The following is an 18,342-nucleotide window of genomic DNA, read 5'->3' on the forward strand; positions in this document are numbered from 1 at the left end:
TCTTCCCGTCTCCTGTCAGCAGAGGCGGAGCCATCCCCCGTCCTCCCTGAGCCGGGACCCCTCTGGGGACCCCCATCCACTCTGAGCTCCGTCATTCCCTTCCCCACCCTCCCGCCCTCTCCTCTCCTCTCCTCTCCCCCGTCCATCCCCCTCCGGGGCCCAAACCGCCCCACCTCGCCCTCCCACCCACTCCCCACCGTAGGAGGGACATTCTACAGGATGGACGTCCCTGTAGAGTGCCGGGGGGAGGTGGAAGGAGCTTTGCCCCCCAAGGGGCAGCATGGCAGTTGGGTGTGCATGTCCCAGTGAGGGTGTCCTGTGTGGTGGGTGACCGCGGGCTGGGGTGCCTCGCTTGTGCATCGTGGGTTTCTGGGAGAGGGCTGTGTGTGTGTGTGTGTGTATCACACATCGTTGTGAGTGGGGGGAGCGTGGATTTCCGCTCTCCCCTTCCTCCTGGAGCCCATAGCTGGCGCTGGGCAGGGAAGGGGGATCTGTGCTGTGAGTGCCTGTGGCTCAGTGCCCCCCGAAACAGGCTCACACACAGCCCGACACGCACTTGCACAGCTGAACCCTCTCAAAGCCCCAGCAGCGTTCACAGCTGCAAGTCCTGGGCCGCCCTTGCAGGGAAGACCTGTCCAGACCTCTCCCGGTTCTCACAGGACTGGAGGTGGGCTCTGGAGTCCTCGCATGCTGGCCACGAGCTGGCTCTGAGCCTCCATTTCCTCATCTGTGAAGTGGGGTGATGAGCAGGCATGGGGGCCACGTCACGTGGTCGTGTCAGCCACTTGTTTAAGGCTCACGCCGGCGCGGGCACCTGAAGGTGGGACCCCCGCCTCTGGGACCCTTGCCGTCGGGAGCAGGCGTGTGGGGTGCTCAGGCTGGGGTTCTGATAACCGCTCCCTTTTCTGCCTCAGCCCCAGGGGCTGCTGCCCCGTGCCGAGGACTCAGGGTTCAGCTAAAGGAAGGGGAGTTGGTTGAGAAGCCTTCCGGAGCTGCTGCTTTGGTTTGTCACAGCCCCAGGTGCTTGATGATGGATGCCTGCCCCTTGCTTGGAGGGAGCGGGCTAGGGGGCTCTGTCCTTGAAGGTGTGATGGTCACCCACAGGGGCCCTGCCTCCCTCTCCTCCTTCCATCAGCAAGGCTTTCTAGGTCCCCAAAACACCAGGAGGAGGAGTTATCTGGTTTCAGCTGAGGCTGGAGGGGATTGGGCTCCCCCTTCCCCCCTCCCCCCTCCCCCCTCTTCCCCTTCCCGTGGCAGCCGGAACCTTGCATCTGCACCTAGATTTCTGAGCTCCTGGCAGCCTGCTCCTACCCACTCCCCCATCCCCCAAAATAATCCAGTTCTGCCCTGGCTGATCCAGTCATCAGGCCTCGAGGTTCTCTTAGCAGAACCTCTGTTCAGACTTAACCCAACCTCCCTGGAGGAAACCAGGGTCCCGAGGGGTCCTGGAGGGGGGGAGGTATAAGGCAAGTGGCTGCATCCATGAGACAGGAATTCTGAGTGTGCGACTGAGCGTCCGACAGGGCGTGCAGCCCACAGACCCACAGACCCATAGCTCTGGAAGCAGACACGCAAGCACGTGATGGGTGTGAGCGTGTATCCACGCGCATGTGTGCGTGTGTCAGCGTGGCCGTGGGCAGGCTGCCGGTACAGAGGGGAGAGTGGGCAGCTGCTTCCACGCAGGCGGCGGGAGGACCTCTGCCTGAAACACCCTCCCGCCCCTGGATCCCAGCCAGGGTGTCCTCCCCGGGGAGGGAGAAGCGGCCCCGCTTCCCCAGGACCACCTGGGGTTGGGGGCGGTGGTCAGAAGCCTGCCCCTTCCGGGCCAGCGCTGATTCGACCTCTCTTCTCTGCAGATTTTCCGCCGTGCGGACAAAAATGGTGAGTTTCCCTCCCAGGCTGACTCCTTCTGGTTGCGAGTGCAGGGGACCTGACTCTTTCTGATTGCGAGTGCAGGACTCTGAATCCTGGCTCTGTTCCTCAGTTTCCCCATCTTACAGTGGCACTCCCTGTAGCTCCTACTTAGCAGGGGAGCCGTGCGGATTCAGAGAGCAGGTGCTGGTGATGCTGTGATGCCTTGTCTATGGTAAATGCTTGATGTACTTTAATCTCATGCAGCTGGGCTGGACCAGAGCAACCCAGGCGGGGGCCCAGGAAGCCCCCAGCCTCACTGCAGGCCCTTCCCAGGCCCTGGCACACCTCCTCAAAGCCACCTGATACAGTCGGTGCTGTTGCCCCCATTCTGTCAACTCCGTAGTGGCCCAGAGAGGTTCTGTGACTTGCCCGGGGTCACCCAGCTGCATGAAGACAGTCGAAGCTCTGCTGCGGACCCCAGCAGATTTCCCCACTTCACGCGGCTTCCCGAACAAAGTGAGCACATTGTCGTGGCCAGTGAATTCAGGACACTCCACTTCTCCTGACTTGCTGGAGATGTTCCACCCTGGACCTTTCTGGAAGGCAGGGGCCAGAAGATAACAAGGTTTACCAAGGCCCACCTGAGCCTCACAGTGGCCGCAGAGAGCGTTTGTATAAATACCATAGTCATTATTCTTGGGCCGGAAGCAACTCTCTACGGACTTTAACCAAGGCACAGCCCCTCTCCAGGCCTCAGTTTTGCCATCTGTAAAGCGGGGTGATAACACGTAACCTGTCTGCTTCCCTGGGCTGTTGGGGAAATGCAGGAAGGAGATGGGTGGTGAACTTTTTAAAAGAGAAGCAGGCAGTGCTCAGTGTTGATTTATTCATCCATTGAGAAAATACTAATTAAATATCAAAGCCCGTGCTGGGGAAGGAGTGGGGAACAGATGGCCCATCGCTTGCCCACCCGCCCAGGGCCTTCAGGTCCCAGGCCCTCTCGTGCGTGCGTGGGCTGGAGGTCAAGATGGCAGCGCTCCCCTGGGCCCCAGCACCCCTCCCTCCTGACCCTGGGAGTTACCTTTGAGCTGTCCCCGCCCTGTGTTGTGGGGTAGAGCATGAGACCTTGGGGAACAGCCCTGGGCTGGAAGCTAGTACCCAGGGGTCTCCCTGCCTCACCCACCATCCCTGGGTGTGACGGTGGCCCCTCCCAGGCCTCTTGGGATATAGGACCATTAGATGGAGCAGTTCCCTATGGAGCAAGAAGGAAGGAGAGGGACGTGGTGGGGGGACTTGAGTGGCACTCGAGAAATCGTTGTGGCATTGCGGCCTGAACAGCGTCAGAGACTAGAGAAGGGGGTTTGGCGGGGCCTCTCTCTACCTTCTCTTGTGCAGACGGCCTGTGGGGTGGGGGGGGTGGCCACGCCCCTCAGCAGATGATGAGGTTTTTCCAGGGAGGGATTTGGGCTTGTTCGTGTCGTGGGCCCGGCACACAGTAGGTCCTCAGTAAACGGCTGCTGGCTTACAGGTGACGGACTCATTCACCGCTGGGAGTGCGGTGTGTGCGTCCCTGGGATGCAGCCGTGTGGGTCTGGCTGCCCATCACCATTCATGCTTTTGAGAGTGTGTGTGCACGTGAGGGTTGAATGGCCGTCTCCGACTGTTGCTGTACATACCAAGGGGGTGTGTGTGGAGCTGTGTGTGTGTCGCTGTGTGTGTGTGTCTTCCTGGTGGTTAGCTCTGCAGGAACCTTTGCAGTGTGTGTGTGTATGTCTCTGTGGGTGGGCGGGTGGCACCCTGGTCTCCCTTCAGGCACAGGTGGGGTTTCATCCTCGTTGCTCATCCCCTCCCCCCTGCACCCCGGCCCATCAGAGGCCGTGTTTCCGCCCCTGAGCACAGCTGCGGGGACCCCCGACTTGGCTCCTGCGGTCCGCACAGAGGCGGAGCCCAAGCCCACTCCTGCCCCTGGGGCCTTAGTCTTCCTGGCCAGCACCAGTGGCCGTGGGGGGTCGTCACCAGGGTTAATGGGGAGTGTGATTCTGGTTCCCAGGAAGCTTCCCGGGCCTGTGAGGAGGAGGTAGGGCCCCCGCTTTGCTGCAGGGGCTGCCGGGGCTCAGCCGCCTACCAGCTCTGTGACCTCAGGCCGATCACCAAACTCTCAGGGTCTCAGTGTCCCCATCTGTAAGTGGGGATAATCATACTAGTACCCGCTTCGAGGGGCTGGCACGGGGGGTGGAGCGAAGCTGGGGTCTTGGCATGCTGTGAGGAGCCGGCGAGCCCTCACACCAGCTGATGAGCGTTGAGTGCCTTGGAAGACGGGCCTTGGTTTGTCAACAAGCGTTTGATTCTCACCCCGTGCTTCACGGGGCATTCACCGTCTGGTGGAGACTGCCCGCAGCTGTGGAGCATCTATCAGGCACCAGGACGTTCCTAGGCCTCGTTTGACGCTCCCTGGGCTCCTAGTGGGAGAAGCATCGCCCCCTTTTCTACAGGTGTCAAAAATCAAGGCTCAGAGAGGACAAGTCAAAGATTGCAGATTCTCAGTTGGGGAGCAGACCGGGCGGTTCTGATTGAGCCCAGCCCACTTTGCCAATATCGTGTGGGCAGGGAACGGATGCTGGCTCTGCCCCAGCTGTCCACGGAAGCAAGACGCCTGCCGTGGCCCCAGGCCTTTAAAAGAGAAGCAGGCAGTGCTCAGTGTTGATTTATTCATCCATTGAGAAAATACTAATTAAATATCAAAGCCCGTGCTGGGGAAGGAGTGGGGAACAGATGGCCCATCGCTTGCCCACCCGCCCAGGGCCTTCAGGTCCCAGGCCCTCTCGTGCGTGCGTGGGCTGGAGGTCAAGATGGCAGCGCTCCCCTGGGCCCCAGCACCCCTCCCTCCTGACCCTGGGAGTTACCTTTGAGCTGTCCCCGCCCTGTGTTGTGGGGTAGAGCATGAGACCTTGGGGAACAGCCCTGGGCTGGAAGCTAGTACCCAGGGGTCTCCCTGCCTCACCCACCATCCCTGGGTGTGACGGTGGCCCCTCCCAGGCCTCTTGGGATATAGGACCATTAGATGGAGCAGTTCCCTATGGAGCAAGAAGGAAGGAGAGGGACGTGGTGGGGGGACTTGAGTGGCACTCGAGAAATCGTTGTGGCATTGCGGCCTGAACAGCGTCAGAGACTAGAGAAGGGGGTTTGGCGGGGCCTCTCTCTACCTTCTCTTGTGCAGACGGCCTGTGGGGTGGGGGGGGTGGCCACGCCCCTCAGCAGATGATGAGGTTTTTCCAGGGAGGGATTTGGGCTTGTTCGTGTCGTGGGCCCGGCACACAGTAGGTCCTCAGTAAACGGCTGCTGGCTTACAGGTGACGGACTCATTCACCGCTGGGAGTGCGGTGTGTGCGTCCCTGGGATGCAGCCGTGTGGGTCTGGCTGCCCATCACCATTCATGCTTTTGAGAGTGTGTGTGCACGTGAGGGTTGAATGGCCGTCTCCGACTGTTGCTGTACATACCAAGGGGGTGTGTGTGGAGCTGTGTGTGTGTCGCTGTGTGTGTGTGTCTTCCTGGTGGTTAGCTCTGCAGGAACCTTTGCAGTGTGTGTGTGTATGTCTCTGTGGGTGGGCGGGTGGCACCCTGGTCTCCCTTCAGGCACAGGTGGGGTTTCATCCTCGTTGCTCATCCCCTCCCCCCTGCACCCCGGCCCATCAGAGGCCGTGTTTCCGCCCCTGAGCACAGCTGCGGGGACCCCCGACTTGGCTCCTGCGGTCCGCACAGAGGCGGAGCCCAAGCCCACTCCTGCCCCTGGGGCCTTAGTCTTCCTGGCCAGCACCAGTGGCCGTGGGGGGTCGTCACCAGGGTTAATGGGGAGTGTGATTCTGGTTCCCAGGAAGCTTCCCGGGCCTGTGAGGAGGAGGTAGGGCCCCCGCTTTGCTGCAGGGGCTGCCGGGGCTCAGCCGCCTACCAGCTCTGTGACCTCAGGCCGATCACCAAACTCTCAGGGTCTCAGTGTCCCCATCTGTAAGTGGGGATAATCATACTAGTACCCGCTTCGAGGGGCTGGCACGGGGGGTGGAGCGAAGCTGGGGTCTTGGCATGCTGTGAGGAGCCGGTGAGCCCTCACACCAGCTGATGAGCGTTGAGTGCCTTGGAAGACGGGCCTTGGTTTGTCAACAAGCGTTTGATTCTCACCCCGTGCTTCACGGGGCATTCACCGTCTGGTGGAGACTGCCCGCAGCTGTGGAGCATCTATCAGGCACCAGGACGTTCCTAGGCCTCGTTTGACGCTCCCTGGGCTCCTAGTGGGAGAAGCATCGCCCCCTTTTCTACAGGTGTCAAAAATCAAGGCTCAGAGAGGACAAGTCAAAGATTGCAGATTCTCAGTTGGGGAGCAGACCGGGCGGTTCTGATTGAGCCCAGCCCACTTTGCCAATATCGTGTGGGCAGGGAACGGATACTGGCTCTGCCCCAGCTGTCCACGGAAGCAAGACGCCTGCCGTGGCACCAGGCCGCGGGTTGGAGTGGAATTGGCCTTTGGGATCACAGGAACAAGGGCTTCGGCTCGGGCTGGCCTGGCCTGGTGGCTCCCAGGACAGAGGCGTCTTCGTGGAGGTGGAGCTGGAGGCTGGGCGTGGCCCCCGCCTGGAGGCAGAGGGTGGGGTGCCTGCCGGGCAGCCTGGGGTGTAGGACCTGGAAGGGTGGTGTGGCGGCCTGTGGAGGGGTGGGTGCCAGACTGCGTTTCCTCCAGGGAACAGGGACGCTGGCAGACTCCTGGCATTTGAAAGGTCACTGCAACAGAGGCTGAGCTCATGCTAATTAGTGAGGACACCTGCAAAGGGCCCGCTGGGGCGGGGAGTGGGGGGATCCTGGAGGTGATAGGCCCTCTCGCTCCTCTAATTGGACAGAGGCCCTGGCAGATGTTGCTTCCCTCATTAGCTGATCTGGGTTCAGTAGGGCTGTGGTGGGACTTTCAATCTAAATGTCACCGAGAAGGCTTTGTGCTCAGGAAGCCTGGCGGGCCTCTCTCTGCCTGTTCTCCTGAGTGCAGACTGGATGGTGGTGCCTGGATGCACAGAAGGAGATGGTGGCAGGGATGGTGCCGTGCCCGTGGCAGACATGACTAATCAATCACAGCACGCTTCCACTGAGTCCAGACTTGGCTTTGGCTTTTCCATCTAGCCCTGTGGCTGGGGGTCTCGACACAAGACCCTGCCCCAGGTTGGGTTGGGAGCATGGACTCAGGAGCCAGGTGGCCTGGGTTCAACCTCCCGCTGAGGGACCTGGGCAAGTCCCAGAACTGCTCTGTGCCTCTCTGCTCTGTAAACTGGAGATGATGGTATACCTATGTCGTGGGGTGTTGTGAGGACTAGATGCGTGAACACACAGAGCCTGTGTGTCTGCCCTGGTTGCTCCCTGGCTCATCATCAGTCTTGTTAAAGGAAACCTGGAAAGTGTCCTCTCTCACAGAAGACAAAAAACCATAACTTAGCATTTATGTGTGTCACGGCTGGTATCGTGCACTGTTTTGGTTGGTTTCTGGGTCTTTATGTGTGAATGGGGGGGATTGCTTTGTTTTGGGGGGACTCTGGGTTTTGAAAGTTAGAAATTCATTCTCCCGTCTGTGACATTAAAACATGAGCTGGGAGAATTCCCTGGTGGTTCAGTGGTTAGCACTGCGAGCTCCCACTGCAGGGAGCACAGGTCCGATCCCTGGTCGGGAGCTAAGATCCCGCATGCTGTGCGGGCAAGGCCGAGAAAGCGAAAGAAAACAAAACAAACCTGAGCACCTGAGACAGGAAGTTGGAGGCACGCTGGACATTGCCCCAGCCCCCCACGTGCAAGCCCGTGCCCACTCTCCCATGTTCCCCCTCTCTGAACACGGGCGGAGCGGAGCCCAGCGCAAGGCCTGAGGATCTCCCTCTCCCTACTCAAAGTTGCCCTACTTTGAGCCCCTGCAGAGCTGTTGGCAGCAGAGATAGAAGCTCCAGCGCCTTTAAAATGTACGAGCGGCTTCTGCCTGGGTCCAAGTAGGTCTGCCGTGTGTGATTGGGCGGGTTGTGCCCTGCTCAAGGGCAGCTACTTGAGAGAATTGAGGGCCTCAGATCCAGCCTGCACGGCCCTCCCCTCACGTGCTCTGATGCTGTACTGCATCTCCCCAGCCCCCCATCAGGAAGCGCGTTTCTTTCTAATCCACACCACGTGCCATGTGGGCTCTCGAGGGCTTTGACTGCAGACTTGCCAGAAGTAATGAAGGGGGTCTGCAGAGAGGGGCTGGGGCTCACCCGTTTCCCTGACCTCCGCTGTGTCCCACAGATGCGGCCCCTTTAAGGAGGAGCAGGAAGCTGTCTAAGATCAGTGAGGAGGGGGCTGTGGCTTCCGGGATGGGATGGGGAGGTGGGTGCACGTGAGCAGGAGAGCCCAGGTGGGAGGAGCGGAGGCCGGAAGCTTGGGGAGTCGCTGGAGTTCTGCTGGGAGCCCCTCTCTCAGGGGCCCGGCTGCCCCCAACCCATGAGAACTTCCCCAGCAGATGCTGGTACCCAGGGCAACCGCAAGTGGAGGCCGAAGAGGTGAGACGGGGAGGGAAGCGTTGGGACAGATATGTCAGCTGTGAGGGGCCCCTGTCCAGAGCCCAGGCCCTCCCCATCCCAGAGCCCCGGGCCTGGCACCACCTCCCCCGGGGTTTGGTATCCTCAGGGCTGCATCCGTGGCCCAGTGAGTGCCACCGTTGGCAGCGGGCTCACGTCAGACCCTGCGAAGGCAGAGTGGAGAGGGGTCATTGCCTCCCCAGAATCCGGACCTGGGTGCTGAGGCGGAGATGATCAAAGCGTGCGGAGGTTATCTGGGCTTTTGGAACCAACAGAGAGGGGTCATCAGACTGCCTCCAGGTGGTCAGGTGACTGGGAGAGAAGGTTGCCTGACAGGCTCAGGTGTGCTTTACCTACTTGTTGACTGTGTGGGGCTTAACAGGCCCCAGCATTTGCTGGTTTGGGGATTATCTGTAAATGGTGTTGGTCTGTTGGTTTGGGAATTAGCTAGATCAGTCCGTGATCTCCGTGAACTGGAATTGGCTGCTTAATTTGGATTAGCGGCACCGTCAGGGATGATCTGAGCTGGGGTTTATCTGCTAGTTTGGGAATTAGCGGGGCAGGCGGGGATTACCTGGCTGGAGTTTCTCTGTTGATTTGGGAATTGTCTGGGTCTGGGGGTGTCCCATCTGTTAGACACCAGTTGCTCTCCCCCCACCCCTTCCTCGCAGATGACGGGAAGTTATCCTTGGAGGAATTCCAGCTCTTCTTTGCAGATGGCGTCCTCAACGAGAAAGAACTAGAGGGTCTCTTCCACACCATCGACTCTGACAATACCAAGTGAGCTAAGTCCTGGGGGCTGGGGCCGGGAGGCAGCGTTTCCCTTCTCTCGCAGTGGCCAGTCTCCACTGCTCACTCCCCTGGAGGCACGGAGACCTCAAAGTCCCCAGACCAGCTAATCCAGAAGTCCCCTCTGTTTGGCCCCGGCTGGCCGGGCGGATCTGGGGAGTGGACAGGTTGATACTGCGTTGGCAAGTGTTTGTCTTTTCTGAGCACACATGGAGAGACCGTAGATTTGCAGAATACACACCGGATAACGAAAGGGAGGGATGAGCCACCTTAACCTAGCTCTGACCCCGACGCCTCGTGCATATCCCAGGTCTCACCGCGAGCTCTGTGGTCCTTATCCTCACCGGATCCATCTTAAACCAAACTGATCATCACTCTGACCTGAACTCTCCTTCTCACCCTGTACCTAATCACCTTTTCTCCAACCCAGCCGGAACCCTAACCTGTGTCTCAATCAATCCCAAACTCTGGCCCCAACCCTAAAACTCTAAATCCCTAAATCGAGTGCAAAGTGCTCATTCTACTCTCCCGTACCCGACCCTTCCCAGCCTGACGCCAGCCTCGCCCTCTCCGAGTGATCCTCAGGCAGGTGAGGCCCGAGCCCCCTTCTCCACTCCACACCTGAGTTCCTCGGGGCTGTTTGGAGCAGATTTGATAAGCTGGGGTCCCCTGTGACAGGCTAGAGACGGTCTGGACGAGGAGCTGCCACCAGGCCCGTTGGCCAGGGACACAGCACGGGGGCTCCTGGGGCCAGAGGTGGGGCTGAGCGTCCTGGGAGCCAGGCTGGGGCAGGCGGAGGGGGGAAAGGCCCCTTGAAAGAAACGGCTGCCGCAGACTCCAGGGGAGGCCTTTGTTTCTGGAGCGAGATGGAGAGTCTGAGCAGTTCCTGCAGCGCCCCGGGGAGCTTGAAAGGGCTGCCGCAGGTGCTGTCGATTATCCCTCATTCGGGCAGCTGGGTCTGGGAGGAGGCGGCAGTGGGGAGCGTATGTGAGTGCGCGCGCGCGCGCGCGCGGGCGGGCAGGCGGGCGGACTTCCAACTAGCAAAGCCAGACCTCTAAAGACCTTTGGGTGTTTTCTTTCCAACGTTCCCCAGAGTGTGAGCTGTAAACACCCCCTGCTTGGGATGCTAAACAGGTTTTCTGCCCCAAACCGTTCACACGGCTCAGAAAGGTCGGTGAAGTGCTGCTCTGAGCACAGTTAAGCAGGCTTCGTTTCTGCAGGACTTGTCAGAACTTTTCACCAGGTGATGCGGATTGGGGGAAACTCCAAGACAGAGTTTGCAGAGCCTTTTCCCAGAAGCCTCTTGATGAAGCCGGCTCACTCTGTAGGCCGGCGTCTCTCAGTGAGGGAACTGGGGCCCAGAAAGGGAAGGTTATCAGAACCTGCACAAAGCTCGGGTCCCTTGGCGTCCGCCGCCAGCACACCGCCCCGCCGTGTCTGCGTTCTGAGGCTGCCGCCTGCGCCTTCCCCGGCGTGGGTGGCCTTCTTGTGCTAGGCCTCCTCTGAGGAAGGACAGGAGCGTCCCAGGCCTAGAGGGAGAGCAAAGAGGGCAACCCGCACCCCCAGCAGAGCCCAGGACCCGGCAGGCAGGGATGCCCGGGGCAGTGCGTCGCGTGAGAGTTTTGTTGACAGCCTGTAATAGCCATGGGCTATTCCCCTCCCTTTTCCCAGCCCCCGGTTTAGCCCCATCTGCTGCTGATGTGGTGGGCAGGCTTTGGGAGAGGCAAGGGGTGGGGGAAGCATGGCGAAGGGGTCAGACAGACGCACAGACATGGAACCCTCTGGAGGGGGCGGCATCCTTCACCTGCTGTTCCCGCATCTGTAAAGCCGGGGTCACGGTGCCGGCACAGAGGATGAAAAGAGAAGAGGCCCGGGAGGTGTTTTACCAGCTACACTAGGCTGTGCTCGCTAGGGAGGGAAGGAGGGCGGGAGGCACGGGACAGGCTAGTCTCTGAGCGCCTCTCGTCGTCTCTCTCTCTGCAGCCATGTGGACACCAAGGAGCTGTGTGGTAGGTGCTGGCTGTGCAGGGACCGAGGCTTGGGTGGGCTGTGGTTTTTGTGAGGGGAGGGGACTGGGGAGGGGCAGTGAGTGAGGGGCACAGATGCGATTGGTGAGAGGGCCCAGGGGGCGGGGCGTGATCCTCCTGTGACCTTTGACCCCCGCCTTCCCTTCCCCCAGATTACTTTGTGGACCACATGGGGGACTACGAGGACGTCCTGGCCTCCCTGGAGACCTTGAATCACTCTGTCCTGAAGGCCATGGGCTACACCAAGAAGGTCAGCGGGCGTGGGTGGCCCGTGCGGGTCCAGGGCTCGAGTGCCGGTTCGGGTCTCCACTTCCCCGGAGCGTCCTCACGCACGGGTGCCAGGATTGGTGGTGACAAGTGTTGGGCGGATCTGGCTCTGAAGTGGGCCTTGCTTGGGGCTCCTGGAGAGAGTGAGGGAAACTGTGAAGTGCGGGGAGTGGCTTGGTGACTGACGCTGTCTAGCGGTGTCTGGTTCAGAGCGTGAGGCCCTTTCCCACAGTTGCGCTTGGTCCTGGGATGGAGTCCTAGAAAGGGAGCGGCAGTCCCACTGAGGACCCCAGGGTCCTTGGGCAGGTGTCAGACCTGACGATGCCATGCCCTTTACAGGGTTACGGATGGGGTGGGATGGGGGTGGATTTGAGCATCTGAGCTTGACCGGGAACCTGAGGGTGTCTGGGGTGAGGACGCCGTATCCGGACCAGGAGACGTGAGCTGGGCAGTGGATCCATTAGGAGTGCTGGGAGGGAGTCGGGGCCAGGACTCTGCGTGTCCTGGAGAGAGGGCTCGGGTGTGGCTTCAGAGTCTGTGCCCGCAGGCCTGTCGCCTCCTCGTTGGCATTTATGCCCTGGAGGAGGGCAGACGGAGGGAGATGGGGCAGGGTGTGGGCTGGGCGTCATTGTAGCTCAGATGGGCATAAGCAGCCCGCCTCCCAGCTCCGCTTCTCACCTGTGAGTCTGCACCGGCTCTGGCTGGTGCTTCCGGGGGGAGCAGTGGGGTGTGTTCCTTCTCTGTATCCACGGAGAAGAGTCACCGTGAATTTCCTGAGGATCTGTGACAGCCAGGATTAAACGCTCACTTAATCCCCCCAGCAACCCTGTGGGTAGCGACAGTCACTCATAACTATAAGTGACATAACCATGGAAACATAGCTTTCATAACTATGGAAACAAGCTCGGAAGGGTGAACCCTGTAGGGTCGTGGCCAGACAGCCAGAGCTTCCTGCTGAAATGGGAGGGGAAACTGAGTCAGGGACCTGGCCGGAGGTATGGAGCACAGCATGTGGGACCAAGCTGACCACGGCGTGTAGGAGGGAGTGGGCCACGCTGTGATGGACATGTAATGCCCGAGGGCGTGCAGCCTACCTGAGCTGTGGGAGCTCAGGAAAGACCAGCCCCACCTGCTGCTTGAGGCCAGGGAGCTTAGCTGATGAAGTCAGCCAGACCAGGCTGAAGGACCCCAGCCAGTCACTTCTCTTTCTGAACCTCAGTTTCTCCATCTGTGGAATGGGAGCATTCACCTTATAGAGTCCTTACAAGGACTGAACAAAGTAAAAGGTCTGTAAGCTGCTTAGCACAGGGTCTGGCACAGAGCAAAGGTGACTCTTAGTATCATTAGGCCCCTATTGTGTGCCCAGTCATAGGAAAAATCAGTTCTGTATGTTTTGTTCAGATGCTACTCGGTTCCTGCTCTACCAGGTGTTGGAGAATCTCTTTCTTCCCATATATCCAAAAGCAGCTGGGCTTGATCCTGAACCTCCACGAACCCACATTTCCATTTGTGTCCTAGCGTCATGCTGTTTTGAGTCTTGGTGTTTGAAGTATATTTTAATGTTGTATGAGACCAGTTCCCTTTCATTGTTCATCCTTGGACACTATTTGATATTCTGAAAGTATCGAGATGGGCAGGGGGTTAGAAGGCAGCATGGAAAGCCCCCAAGCTCTGGAACCCTTGCGCAGTGTGTCAGCCCCAGCTCCGCTCCTCACGGCTGAGTGAGGCACACTGGATGCCCACATGGGACTCCTTGCGATTGAACTCACTGCCTTGAGCCTCAGTTTTCAAATCTGGGAATGGAGCCACTGCCCAGCAATGTTGTCTTCCGTATTATTAAAACGCATACTTGTTTCTTGGTCTTTGGGCATAACTATTCAGAGATGTGACACAATTCTCTATCAAGAGACGATTTTATTTTATTTTTTAAATTTTATTGGAGTATAGTTGACTTACAATGCCGTGTTAGTTTCAGGTATACAGCAAAGTGATTCAGTTATACATATATTCATTGTTTTTCAGATTCTTTTCTCATATACGTTATCACAGATTATTGAGTAGAGTTCTCTGTGCTATACAGTAGGTCCTTGTTGGTTATCTATCTTATATGTAGTAGTGTGTGTATGTTAATCCCAAGCTCCTGATTTATCCCTCCCGCCTCCCCACGTTTCCCCTTTGTTAACCCTAAGTTTCTTGTCAATATCTGTAAATCTGTTTCTGGCTTTTTTTAATCTCTTCAAAATATTGTGTTTTTTTGGCTGTTTAAAAAATTTCTATCGGAGTATACTTGGTTTACAATGTTGTGTTAGTTTCAGGTGTACAGCAAAATGAATGTTATATATATTTATATATATCCATTATCTTTCACATTCTTTTCCCATATAGGTTGTTACAGAATATTGAGTAGTGTTCCCTGTGCTATGCAGTAGGTTCGTACTAGTTATCCATTTTATTTATAATAGTGTGTATATATTAATCCCAGCCTCCTAATTTATCACTTCCCCTCGTGTTTCCTCTTTGGTAGCCGTAAGTTTGATTTTGATATCTGTGAGTCTGTTTCTGTGTTGTAAATAAGTTCATTTGTATCATTTTTTTAAAAACTAGATTTCACATATGAGCGGTATCGTATGATGTTTGTTTTTCTCTGACTTCAGTTAGTATGATCATCTCTAGGTCCATCCATGTTGCTGCAAATGACATTACTTTGTTCTCTTTTATGGCTGAGTAATATTCCATTGTATATATGTGCCACATCTTCTTTATCCATTCATCTGTCAATGGACACATAGGTTGCTTCTTGTCCTGGCTATTGTAAATAGAGCTGCAATGAACATTGTGGTACATGGCTCTTTTTGAATTATGGTTTTCTCAGGGTATATGTCCAGTAGTGGGATTGTTGGGTCATATGGTAGTTCTATTTTTAGTTTTTTAAGGAACCTCCATACTGTTCTCCATAGTGGCTGTATCAATTTACATTCCCACCAGCAGTGCAAGAGGGTTCCCTTTTCTCCACACCCTCTCCAGCACTTGTTGTCTGTAGACCTTTTGATGATGGCCATTCTGACCGTGTGAGGTGATACCTCATTGTAGGTTTTTTTTGTTTTTTTTTTTGTTTTTTTTGGCTGTGTTGGGTCCTTGTTGCTGCACGTAGGCTTTCTCTAGTTGCAACGAGTTGGGGCTACTCTTCGTTGCGGTGTGCAGGCTTCTGTTGTTGTGGAGCACGGGCTGTAGAGCACAGGCTCAGTAGTTGTGGCACACAGGCTTAGTTGCTCCATGGCATGTGGGATCTTCCCAGACCAGGGGTCGAACCCATGCCCCCTGCATTGGCAGGCAGGTTCTTAACCACTGTGCCACCAATCCCTCTGATTGTAGGCTTTGATTTGCATTTCTCTGATAATTAGCGATGTTGAGCATCTTTTCATGTGCTTTTTGGCCATCTGTATGTCTTCTTTGGAGAAATGTCTCCTTTGATCCTCTGCCCATTTTTTGATTGGATTGTTTGGTTTCTTTTGATATTGAGCTGTATGAGCTATTTGTATATTGTGGAGATTAAGCCCTTGTCGGTTGCTTCGTTTGCAAATATTTTCTCCCATTCTGTGGGTTGTCTTTTTGTTTTGTTTATGGTTTCCTTTGCTGTGCAAAAGCTTTTAAGTTTGATTAGGTCCCATTTGTTTATTTTTGGTTTTATTTTCATTACTCGAGGAGGTGGATCAAAAAAGATATTGCTGCAATTTATGTCAAAGAGTGTTCTGCCTATGTTTTCCTCTAAGAGTTTTATAGTGTCCAGTCTTACATTTAGGTCTTTAGTCCATTTCGAGTTTATTTTTGTGTATGGTGTTAGAGAATATCCTAATACCATTCTTTTAAACTGCTATCCAGTTTTCCCAGCACCACTTATTGAAGAGACTGTCTTTTCTCCATTGTACATTCTTGCCTCCTTTGTCATAGATTAGGTGACCGTAGGTGAGTGGGTTTATCTCTGGGCTTTCTATCCTGTTCCATTGATCTATATTTCTGTTTTTGTGCCATTACCATACTGTTTTGATGACTGTAGTTGTAGTATATTCTGAAGTCAAGGACCCTGATTCCTCCAGCTGTTTTTCTTTCTCAGGATTGCTTTGGCTATTCAGGGTCTTTTGTGTTTCCACACAAATTTAAAAATGTTTTATTGTAGTTCTGTGAAAAATGCCATTGTTAATTTCATAGGGATTGCATTGAGTCTGTAGATTGCCTTGGATAGTATAGTCACTTTGACAATATTGATTCTTCCAATCCAAGAACGTGATATATCTTTGCATCTGTTTGTGTCATCTTCGATTTCTTTCATCGGCGGCTTACAGTTTTCAGAGTACAGGTCTTTTGTCTCCTTACGTAGCTTTATTCCTAGGTATTTTATTCTTTTTGATGTGATGGGAAAAGGGAGAGGATTTTAACATCTACCAATACAACCTAAAGCAGTTTGCAGGATTTTTGCTGTTAGAGTGTTCCAAAGGCTGCATGATTTCCTAGTGATGGTGGTGATGCTATGATAGGTTGTCACAATGGTGACTGGCATTTCTTGCATGTTTTCTAACCAGTTTTTGTTTGGAGAAGTGCAGCTCGTTGATTATTTCAAATACTTCCCTTGCATCCATTGATTTAAGGTGACTCATTTGCTTTTGTAGATATGCAGTCATAGTAGCATTGTTAACTAGTATAGTTACTGTCTTCATTTCTGATATGTGTTCCTCCTGTTTCTCTGTTGTGTCCTGTTGCGTTTACCCTGAATTCTCAAACATTGTAACGGCACTACGTCAGACATCCTTGTTTTGCTCCTGATGTTCAAATGCATCTCTCTAGTAGTTCTTCACTAATTATAATATTAATAGAAGCTCTTATTTTAGAAACCTCTTCAGTCTGTTAAAAAATATTTTTGTGTTCCCTTCGTTAAATGTTGCCTTAGGGGGTGGTAGTGAAATTTTTTTCAAATGCCTTTTTGGTATTTTTTTTTCAGGGATCATATGATTTTTCTTAAACTATTGATGGGGTGGATTCTATTATTAGATTCTCTCCTATTGAACAGTCCTTAGCTTCCTGTGATAAACCCTAATTGGTACATTATTCTTTTACCACGTTGCTGAATCTTGTCACTAACTGAGTGTTTTATCTCTGTCTCTATCAGGAATTGAGATTGGGTGATAGGGAGTAAATTGTAGGTGGTTTTGAATATCTTTCTGTGTGTGAATCAGCTTCTCTAACTTAGAATCATGTTTCTATTCAAAAATAGAAAGAATTAATCCATAGGCTTGGGTTGAGGTACTAAACAGGGGGAGGGGATTATTATAATTGTGATTTTATATTTTTATTATTGTTTTTTTTTTCATTTTAGTATATTTTAAACAAAACTGCCATGGACATGTTCAGTTTTATCATCGATTATGCATAGTATGTTCTTATGATTTTTTTAAAAAATTCTAAAACATTGAAACAAAACAGGCACATAATGCAGATTACGTTTAATAAAACATCTGCTGTTACAGCTCAGGTCTTGATTTAAATTTTGTACTATTGCTACATTTAAACTTTTCTTTAACATAGTTTTGCCTGTTTTAATTAGTTGTTTCTAGAAACGAGCCCCTGACACATTTATTTAATTTTAATTTATACAGTATGTTTTCTCCTGTATTTATTTTTTAAATTCTTTCCTTTAAAAAAAATCTTTTGTATTGAAGTATAGTTGATTTGCAATATCGTGTAAGATTCAGGTGTACAGCACAATTCAGTTTTAAATATATATATATTTTTTTTTCTTTTTCAGATTCTTTTCCCTTGTAGGTTATTAGATAATATTGAGTAGCATTCCCTGTGCTATACAGTAGGTCCTTGTTGGTTATCTGTTTTATATATAGTAGTGTGTATCTGTTAATCCCAGCTTCCTAATTTATCCCTTCACCCACCACCCTTTCCCCTTTGGTAACCATAAGTTTGTTTTCTGTGTCTGTGAGCCTCTGTTTTGGAAATAAGTTCATTTGTGTCTTTTTTTTTCCTGTTAGATTCTACATGTAAACGATATCATGATATTTGTCCTCTCTCTGGCTTACTTCACTTAGTATGATAATCTCTAGGTCCATCCATGTTGCTGCAAAGGGCATTTTTTCTTTCTTTTTTTATGGCTGAGTAATATTCCACTGTATACACGTACCACATCTTTTTCATGCCTTCCTGTGTCAGTAGCCATTTAGGTTGCTTCCATGTCTTGGCTATTGTAAATAGTGCTGCAGTGAACATTGGGGGTGCATGTGTCTTTTTTTTAAAATTATTATTGGAGTGTAGTTGATTTACAATGTTGTGTTAGTTTCACGTGTACAGCAAAGTGAATCAATTATACATATATGCACTCTTTTTAAGGTTCTTTTCCCATAATGGCCATTAGAGAGTATTGAGTAGAGTTCCCTGTGCTATACAGTAGGTCCTTATTAGTTATCTATTTTATATGTAGAAGTGTGTACATGTCAATCCCAATCTCCCAATGTATCCCTCTCCCCCCTTACTCCCTGGTAACCATAAGTTTGTTTTTTACATCTGTGACTCTGTTTCTGTTTTGTAAAGAAGTTCATTTGTACCCTTTTTTTAGATTCCACATAGAAGCGATATCATATGATGTTTGTCTTTCTCTGACTTATTTCACTCGGGATGACAATCTGAGAAATATTCCATTGTATATATGTACCACATTTTCTTTATCCATTCCTCTGTTGATGGACATTTAGGTTGCTTCCATGTCCTGGCTATTGTAGATAGTGCTGCAGTGAACATTGGGATGCGTGTATCTTTTCAAATTATGGTTTTCTCCAGGTAT

General features: G+C 53.1%; 2 protein-coding genes across 2 annotated transcripts in view; both read left to right on the forward strand.

Moving 5' to 3' along the window:
• OSGIN1 (oxidative stress induced growth inhibitor 1) overlaps positions 1 to 999 on the forward strand; it is an 11,196-nt gene extending 10,197 nt beyond the window's left edge. Inside the window, exon 8 of the mRNA XM_055078997.1 lies at positions 915 to 999. Coding sequence (XP_054934972.1) covers positions 915 to 978 — 64 coding nt within the window. The 3' untranslated portion in view covers positions 979 to 999. The remainder of the gene's footprint in view (positions 1 to 914) is intronic.
• NECAB2 (N-terminal EF-hand calcium binding protein 2) overlaps positions 1 to 18,342 on the forward strand; it is a 37,393-nt gene that overhangs the window by 1,461 nt on the left and 17,590 nt on the right. Inside the window, exons 2-5 of the mRNA XM_028477941.2 lie at positions 1,857 to 1,881; positions 9,093 to 9,201; positions 11,194 to 11,219; positions 11,390 to 11,487. Coding sequence (XP_028333742.1) covers positions 1,857 to 1,881; positions 9,093 to 9,201; positions 11,194 to 11,219; positions 11,390 to 11,487 — 258 coding nt within the window. The remainder of the gene's footprint in view (positions 1 to 1,856; positions 1,882 to 9,092; positions 9,202 to 11,193; positions 11,220 to 11,389; positions 11,488 to 18,342) is intronic.

This window comes from Physeter macrocephalus, chromosome 17 (genome assembly GCF_002837175.3).
Source record: "Physeter macrocephalus isolate SW-GA chromosome 17, ASM283717v5, whole genome shotgun sequence".
Classification (NCBI taxonomy): Eukaryota; Metazoa; Chordata; class Mammalia; order Artiodactyla; family Physeteridae; genus Physeter; species Physeter macrocephalus.